The sequence below is a fragment of the Oncorhynchus masou genome, chromosome 29 (assembly GCF_036934945.1).
Source record: "Oncorhynchus masou masou isolate Uvic2021 chromosome 29, UVic_Omas_1.1, whole genome shotgun sequence".
Lineage (NCBI taxonomy): Eukaryota > Metazoa > Chordata > Actinopteri > Salmoniformes > Salmonidae > Oncorhynchus > Oncorhynchus masou.
The window spans coordinates 36,406,972-36,414,888 of NC_088240.1; the positions used below are offsets into that span (position 1 = coordinate 36,406,972).

Consider the following 7,917-nt stretch of genomic DNA (forward strand, 5'->3'; position numbering starts at 1 on the left):
TATAGCAGCACAACAAACAGTTAGAAATAGCTTACTGGTTTCGTCAAAGTATTCAAAATGCATGTGGGAGCGATGCTGTGCTAGTGGGAATGCTTCCAGCTGCTCAAGGACTTACTGCTCAAAGAGGTGTTTCCCCACCTCAGCATCCACAGCACTGAGAGGGTCATCCAGCAGGTAGATATCAGCATCCTGGTACACTGCTCTGGGATGGAAGGACACACACACAGCTTCATTCACTTTAACCAATGACACACAGCTATAATACAAGTTTAACGTAAAACAACACATGTTATAATTACAGCAAAAATCAGTTTTCCTGACCCTATGACCTGGCTAGAGAAAACGCTTGGCCCAATTTGTAATATAAAGTGGATGTGTTCCACTACTGCTGTTGGACAGAGAGAGAGACGTACCTGGCCAGGCTGACCCGGGCCTTCTGTCCCCCGCTGAGGGTGGCTCCTCTGTCTCCTATCACCTCCAGGTCCCCATCAGGCAGCAGCTCCATGTCCTACACATACAAAACAGTAGCAGACTACGACACTTATCACGGGGAATCAATCCCATTCACACAGTGCACGGAACGTTTATCGTGATATATTGCATCTAGAAAGGCACCGATTCAGGCAGTAGATATTTGTCAATGAGAGTCTTACTCTCTTCAGGGCACAGGCTCGGAGGACCCTCTCATACTTCTGAGGGTGGAGCGCTTTGCCAAACAGGATGTTACTCCTGATGGTCCCTGGGAAAATCCAGGGCTGCTGGGATGCATAGGTCAGTTCGCCTTTGAACTTGACCACGCCCTTATCCGGGGTCAGCTCCCCCAGGATGGTGCTGAGTAGAGAGGACTAAGATATGAGATAAGTTATTAAAGACATGTAGAAAAAGAGGGTGATGTGCACATCCCACAATTGAGATAACAGGGACAGTGCAAAAAATAATACTTGGATAAAGAAACGAGAGGCTCGCACACAGAATATTATTACTCCTCAATTGCCTTTCATTCCTGCAGCAGTGGAGAGCAGCAACATTCTGCGTGGGCCTCTCAGAAGTTAAGATATGGCATTAAGCAGTACAACTACCAGGTGTAAAGTAAGATTAGAAATTAAATTGTAATTCGATTAAGGAATGCAGTGGCATACTGCCCATTTAAGGGTTTAATGAAGATTAAGGTCAAGTTTTCAGCATAGCCAGCTGTCAAGAACAAAAACACAGGCAAGGTAATATCCTCACTCTCATAATCATTGATATATTCTCAGGTTTTTGAGTAATACTACCCCATATGCCCTGTAACACATACGGTATGCATCTTCATCTCTAACTTGTAGTGAGCTTTTCACAGTACAAAAAGTCAGACCTTTCCAGCCCCGACTGGTCCAATGACAGCCAGGAGTTGCTCTGACCTCAAAGTGAAAGACAGGTTCTGCAGCGTCGGAGAGTCTAGTGCCTGTTGGGACCACAGAGGAACATGAGTGGGTGAACAACATCCTTGCAGTATATAGGCTACTGTACACCTACAGATTCAAGGTCAGGCCTACGTACGACGGAGCAAGGCAGACACTGCTTGGTAATTTGCGTCATGACATCACCTTCCTGAGATCGAAGGTCAACTCTCCTTACTGAAGAGATAAGCTAGTGGTTTTCTAGGAGGGTTGTATGGTTGGCTTAGAGTGTATATAACAGATGGGAGCATGGTATCAAATCCCGGTGCATGCTTGTACATGCACTATTTTCTAGTGATGCCAAAGGAGCTCGAGTCTTGGTCAAAACAACCGTGCTGAAATAGGCTTCCCCACCTTGTTCCAGAAGCAGATTAAATCCTTTATTTCCACCATACAGTCCTTCTTCTCTGCCACAGGGAGTCCAAGATCCTGCACCGAACCAACTTCCTCCAACATAAGAAAATTCTGTGAGAAAAAAAAAAAGAAAACCCTGAATGAGCCGATCGGCCACACACATTTTAGGCACATAATAAACCTTGCACCACTGCATTGAATGGAATATAAGAGCATCAGATAATGATGTACTCTAGCCTACAGGTGTCCAATCACAGCAGTATCATGCTCAACTTTACCAGCTGTACCTAGCTCAGTCCTGTGTACATTTACTTTAGTGTTGTGTGAAGTTGCCCTGAGACGCTGATCGTGGGTCAGTTTTGCATTTCCCCTACTAACTGTTAACGCTAGGATTGGGGGAAGAGGAAGCTGACCACTAGATCTGCAGCTAGGGGAAATATAATCCAGGAGCGTTTACCTTGATCCTGCGGATGCTGATGAGAGCCTCGGAGACCTTCTCTACAGCATTGGGGAAGAAGAGGGTGACGGTGAGTCTCACAGCCCCGTACAGAGAAACGGCCACAAATACCCGGCTGGCAGAGATCCTGTTCCCCATCAACACATAGACAGTGAAGGTGATGAAGACGATGATCTTGCTGGCCACAAAGAAGGAGGCCATGTTGAGGCCTCTCAGGTAAGAGCTCTTCATGATCTTGGAGATCTCCTTCCTGAAAGTACAAGGAGAGGGAGAGGTTTTCAGAGGTTTGTTTTGCTACAAAGATATTACAGTACTGTGAGATCCATGCCTAAGGAGCTGAAGGCTGCTAGGTCACAAATCTGATGTAATCTGATGTTGACCTCTTGAGTTTTAGCCTACAGTATAATTTTTTAGAACAAACGTGTTGATCATGTCTAACATTCCCTCTTAGAATAGGGGGACTAAGGTTGTGGTGGGGAGAGTGGTGGCAGTAGATGACATTCTGTTGAATGAAGAGAGTACTTGTGTGTGGTATAAGAGGTCTTTAATTTAGGTATCTGACAGTGTTTTGTTTTCTTCCAATCCTGGCACTACACACCCGATTCCAGTAATAAACTCAACAAACCCTTGATTAGTAGAACCAGGTGTGTAGTTCTACAGCAAAAAACTAAGGTTGTGTTCCTCTGCTCAGATGTTTCTGGCGCATGACAGAATAGGTATTTTACATATCAGCTAACCTCATCATGTCTCCTAGCAATCTGGTGCCTGACGGCACTGTCCATGAGTGGCACGCAACCATTGGTTTATGCATGCAACGTCTCAGCGAGGAAAAGCCCCCCCCAAATAGAAATGTGCGTTCCTTTGAGTCTCCAGGACCAGGATTATGAAACACTAACCTAAGACGTTTAAAGTCAAACTCGGGACACTGTCAGGTTCTGACTAGCTCGGGTCCTCATGCCTGGCCAGGCTAACGATGACTGACTTAAGGGTAGACTCAGCGAAATAACGATGCCTAAAGCGGTCCCGCAAGATAATGAGATAAGCACGATGCAAGACTTCGCTCTCACACAGGATCTGCACATGCGTACAGATTAGTTTCTTGCTGTTGCTGTTAGAGCGTAGTAGCCACGGGACTAAAACAGCAAAGAAGTCGGGCCTCATGCTTCGACGCTCTTAGATGTGGAATTTTACCCACTATGCTGTTTACTTTCTTCATCATATGGCTGAGTCTGCCTTTAATTAATGTATACAATAGCACAAAGTTGAGAGACAATAGGACATCCATTCTCACAAACTTCAACATGTGGAAATACTGTGCGTTGGGATAGTATCCACTTTCAAATGCATATTGCAAAATTGGGTTGATTTGGCACTGGGAAACGGTAGAACTGTTCTGATAGAGTGTGAATAGTTAAAAGATGACTTCAAGCTATACAATTCAGACTCAATCGTCGTAAACCATGGGAATCAAACACAAAATAAGTCAATCAAATATAATTCACCTTCTGACTTCATCTACCAGAGCTGCAAAAGGCTTCTCCCAGGCATACATCTTGATGATCCGGATCCCAGAGACCACTTCATTCATTGTGCGTATTCTGTTGTCTGTCAAGGCTGCGGTTGTGCCCCTAAACATTGTAAGAGACAAATCACTTTATCTAGGCATTTGAGTCAGTGCAATGTTTTCCATTCAGCAGATGACGGGGGGGAAAAACGGTTTTCATTTTACACTCATGTTTCATACATCCCTTTGACTTTCATTTTAGAGTTTCAGCTGGTATTTAAACTAAAGCTTGGTCAAACTGGGCCATAATTATGAATCACCCTTGTAGATCGGTCGGGAGGCATGGCTATGTCGTAGCCTAGAGGAAGCATCTGGGGTCAAAAGCTCACTTGATCTACACTTAAATGAAGAGACCTGGACTTACAGTAATAACCCATCTGGAACAAGTACTGTAGCAGACTAACGGGGCACCACACCCATGGGTACAGTAATAAACCAGACAGGTTTGTAAAACCCTAGACATGAAAGCAAAAAGGCATCAAAGTCTCTCCACCACTATTATTTCACAGTGCCAAGGTATCCACACGTGACATGCGTAGTGACTTACAACGCCAAAGCAAAACTGATTCAGACACACAAACCACCCCCATTTGTTTTTACACTGCTGCTACTCGCTGTTAATTATCTATGCACAATCACTTCACTCCTACCTACATGTACAAATTACCTCGACTATAACCTGTACCCCCACACACTGACTCGGTACCGGTACCCCCTGTATATAGCTTCGTTATTGTTATTTTATTGTGTTACTTTAAAAATATATATTTTTTTACTTTAGTTTATTTGGTAAATATTTTCTTAACTCTTATTGAACTGCACTGTTGGATAAGGGCTTGTAAGTAAGCATTTCACAGTAAGGTCAACACATGTTGTATTCAGCACGTGACAAATAGAGTTTTGAATTGATACATTATGGTACATGTACAGTACCTGAAAGAGGAGAACAGGTGACCAAACAGAGTCTGTATAGGCATCAGGAAGACCAGGACGGCCATTCCTGCAAGGCATGATGGGCCGATCTCATACCATAACAACACCATCACAGCCGCTGCTTGTAGAGGACCCACCCAGAGGAAGTGCAAAAAGATAGTGACCTGTGGAAGGATGGGAGAAGAGCTGTATGCTATTGAGCAGTGTCATTTGATATGCAAATATCTTGAATGTGTCTTTTCAGCGCCTACCTCATCAAACTTGTTGACGTCGTTGGATAAGAGGTTGACAATTTGTCCAGTGGTGGTTTTCCCCAGCGCTGTGCTGTTAAGACAGAGGGCCTTTGGAGATATCAAAGGACCGTGTGTATTTAGATTCACGCAACAGTCAATTTGCACGCCTCATGTGATAAACATGCACTGTAAAGATATTTAAAAGATTGCTGATGACTAGCTGAATGACCTGTCATTATAGCCAAGAGTGTTTCCGTGGTGACGAGACAAGGTGGGGGAGAAAAAAAAAAGAAAAAAAAGAATTGGGGTCTTGTTTATATAGGTTTTAATCTGAGAGCTGGAGGTTACTGACCTTCCGATAGATCATGTGACACATGGCCACCCGGATCTTCATCCCGGCTCGCTGCACGTGGTAGAAGTAGAGGTGGTGCAGAGCAGCCAGACCCAGGGTGGACAGGGAGACGCCTGCAGCATAGCCACAGGCCTCATACAGAGCATCCATGTTGTCAGGGTCATAGCTCTCAAAATACCGGATGAGCTTCCCAAGAAGTACTGGCTGAATCACTTTGATAATTTCCTGATGAGAGGGAAAAAACAGCATCTTCAAGGTCTCAGAAAGGGTGACGTCACCGATTGAAATGCTACGAGCACACATCACTAACTAGCTAGCCATTTCACACCAGTTACACATTCATGGGTAAGCTACTCTGTGAATATTGTAAGTATATGCCCTCAGACAGTGTTTGTGGTACCTCAATGAGAGTAAATATTCCTATGACAGAATAGGACCTCCAATAGCACGCAATGAGGACTCTGGTTAGTCTGGGTGTGCGCAGGTCCTTAGCAGCCCACTGTACTTCTTGATCCCAGTACCTACAGACAATAGCAATGTAACACTCAAACAACAGCCACAGCATCCAACTTACTGCATTCATCAAACTCTCAGAATGTGTCCGGGTTGGATTTATTTAACTGGGCAAGTCAGTTAAGAACACATTCTTATCACAGGGACGGCCTACCCCGCTCCAACCCAGATGACGCTGGGCTAATTGTGCGCCACCCTTATGGGATTCCAAATCATGGCCGGCTGTGATACAGCCTGGAATAGAACCAGGGACTGTAGTGATGCCTCTTGCAAAGAAATGCAGTGCCCTAGCCCGCTGTGCCACTCGGGAGCGCATTAAGGTGTGACTTACCACTGTAAATCTTCTCCTAGTCTCTCAGATCCATCCTCTGGGAGAACTTTGTACATGTCATGTTCCTCTAGCCTCCGATTATAGCCGATACGGAATAAAGGATTCAGCCAGCTGGTGACAAAGGAACAAGTATGTGTTTATGTACAGTACACGCATACAGTAAATCATTTAAGTAAAGTTCAGAGTAAGTTATACTGGTAGAGGATAACAAACAGTATGTTGGATTTTTTTGTTATTCACACATACATAAAAAAAGAAGGCCTAAAACTTATACACATTTGAATGCATGTTCTGTCCATTCGTTTTAGAGTAATAAACAAAGTACCATAATACAGTTCAAATGTTTACTTTAGGCACACTCGCAGCAATCAAACCAAACAGCCCTGTGGACTGACAGTTTTGTTTTAAACTTTCATAGAAGAAGTGATGAGGTCATTGTCTGAGCACCTTATCTACCGGCAGTCGTCCGTGTCCTTGCGCTCAAGAAGGCTATGGCAACGGAGCTGGTAGGATACACGTCGGGAAACTGCAAGCGTCATTCACACTTGAACATTCATAGCAACTGTCAAAACCTATTCGGCTTTGTCTGTCAATAGCTGTCAAACATTGCCGCTACTGTACTTTCCTTACCAGAAGAAAATCTTGGAAAGGAGATTAGCTGTCGCCGATGGATTATCCTTCGCCTCTTTCCGCAAAGGTTCCATGCTCTGACAGTGAATGTAAACTGAAAACAACCGGTGTATGTAGCTGAAAATATATCATGAAATACAGAAGGCAACTTAATAGAAAATATAGATTATTTTCTCACCGGCAGCACATAGCCTACAATCGACACAGATAATGAGACCCGTGTGAAGCTAGATAATGAACTGTGCATAAGAGCCGCGGCTCGGTTTTCATCAGTGCGACCGCGCACCCCGCCATTGAGGGGATTCGATTAATGCCCCCGGTGAACCGGGTTTACGTTGATTGCATTAAATTTGGAGCAGAGTGCCCCGTTCTGGACGACGGCGAAATCGTCTCAAAACAAAAGCGACATAGATTAATAACGTGTACTAATGAGTAGGATTCCGTGTTTTTACATGTGAAAGTAATAGCTTTTGATAAAAACGCTTTATCTGACTTCCCAATGCTAACGCATGCCAGAATTTATTCTATGGTGTATTGCGATCACACAATTTAATGTATATCCCGCCACCGACTGTGCAAGATGGAAACAGGAGTCCCACAAAACTAAACAAATAAACCTACCAAAAATAAATCAAACCACGTTTGATTAAGTTAAAAAATAAAAACCGATCTGATCCCTACACAGACCAAAGGGGAACCTGAGAGGGCGGGTCTTCTGTCGCCAGTACCCTTTGCACCCTGTCAGATGTAAAATCCTTAAAAAGTCTCCAAAACTTTTCTGCTGCAGCCACAATGTCCAGTTTCTTAGACTTCTTTGAGACTTGTGTTGTACCGTTTATAACTATAGCAATGAAGGCAAACAAAATCCACCTTTTAACACACCTGGGAAATTTTGTCTGGAAGCAAACATTTACTACAGGCTGTGGTGCATCCACTACCATATCTTCACTAGCATCACTTGTTTTCTCTGTTCTTTTAATCACCTCCACAGGAGATTCAATTGACCGCCCTAACTTTTGCCACCTCAATCTCCTTCACCCTTACAGGGCACTCCAGGAACTCAGGATCATGATCACCACCACAATTGCAACCCTGTCGTCCTTCTACACAT

General features: G+C 44.1%; 1 protein-coding gene across 6 annotated transcripts in view; it reads right to left on the reverse strand.

The window, feature by feature from the left end:
• Positions 1-7,083, reverse strand: part of LOC135519428 (ATP-binding cassette sub-family C member 4-like) — a 49,592-nt gene extending 42,509 nt beyond the window's left edge. For 4 of the 6 annotated variants that reach the window (XM_064944646.1, XM_064944645.1, XM_064944643.1 and 1 more), the window contains exons 1-13: positions 6,807-7,083; positions 6,177-6,287; positions 5,733-5,853; positions 5,333-5,557; positions 4,999-5,088; positions 4,748-4,911; positions 3,753-3,878; positions 2,251-2,500; positions 1,794-1,904; positions 1,355-1,444; positions 654-845; positions 414-508; positions 116-202 (exon numbers count right to left, since the gene is read on the reverse strand). In XM_064944646.1, coding sequence (XP_064800718.1) covers positions 116-202; positions 414-508; positions 654-845; positions 1,355-1,444; positions 1,794-1,904; positions 2,251-2,500; positions 3,753-3,878; positions 4,748-4,911; positions 4,999-5,088; positions 5,333-5,557; positions 5,733-5,853; positions 6,177-6,287; positions 6,807-6,880 — 1,736 coding nt within the window. In that variant the 5' untranslated portion in view covers positions 6,881-7,083. Of the gene's footprint in view, positions 1-115; positions 203-413; positions 509-653; positions 846-1,354; positions 1,445-1,793; positions 1,905-2,250; positions 2,501-3,752; positions 3,879-4,747; positions 4,912-4,998; positions 5,089-5,332; positions 5,558-5,732; positions 5,854-6,176; positions 6,288-6,623; positions 6,680-6,806 lie in introns of those variants that run through there. The other 2 variants (XM_064944644.1, XM_064944647.1) reach the window with 2 other exon arrangements.
• Between the last annotated feature and the right edge of the window lie 834 nt (positions 7,084-7,917).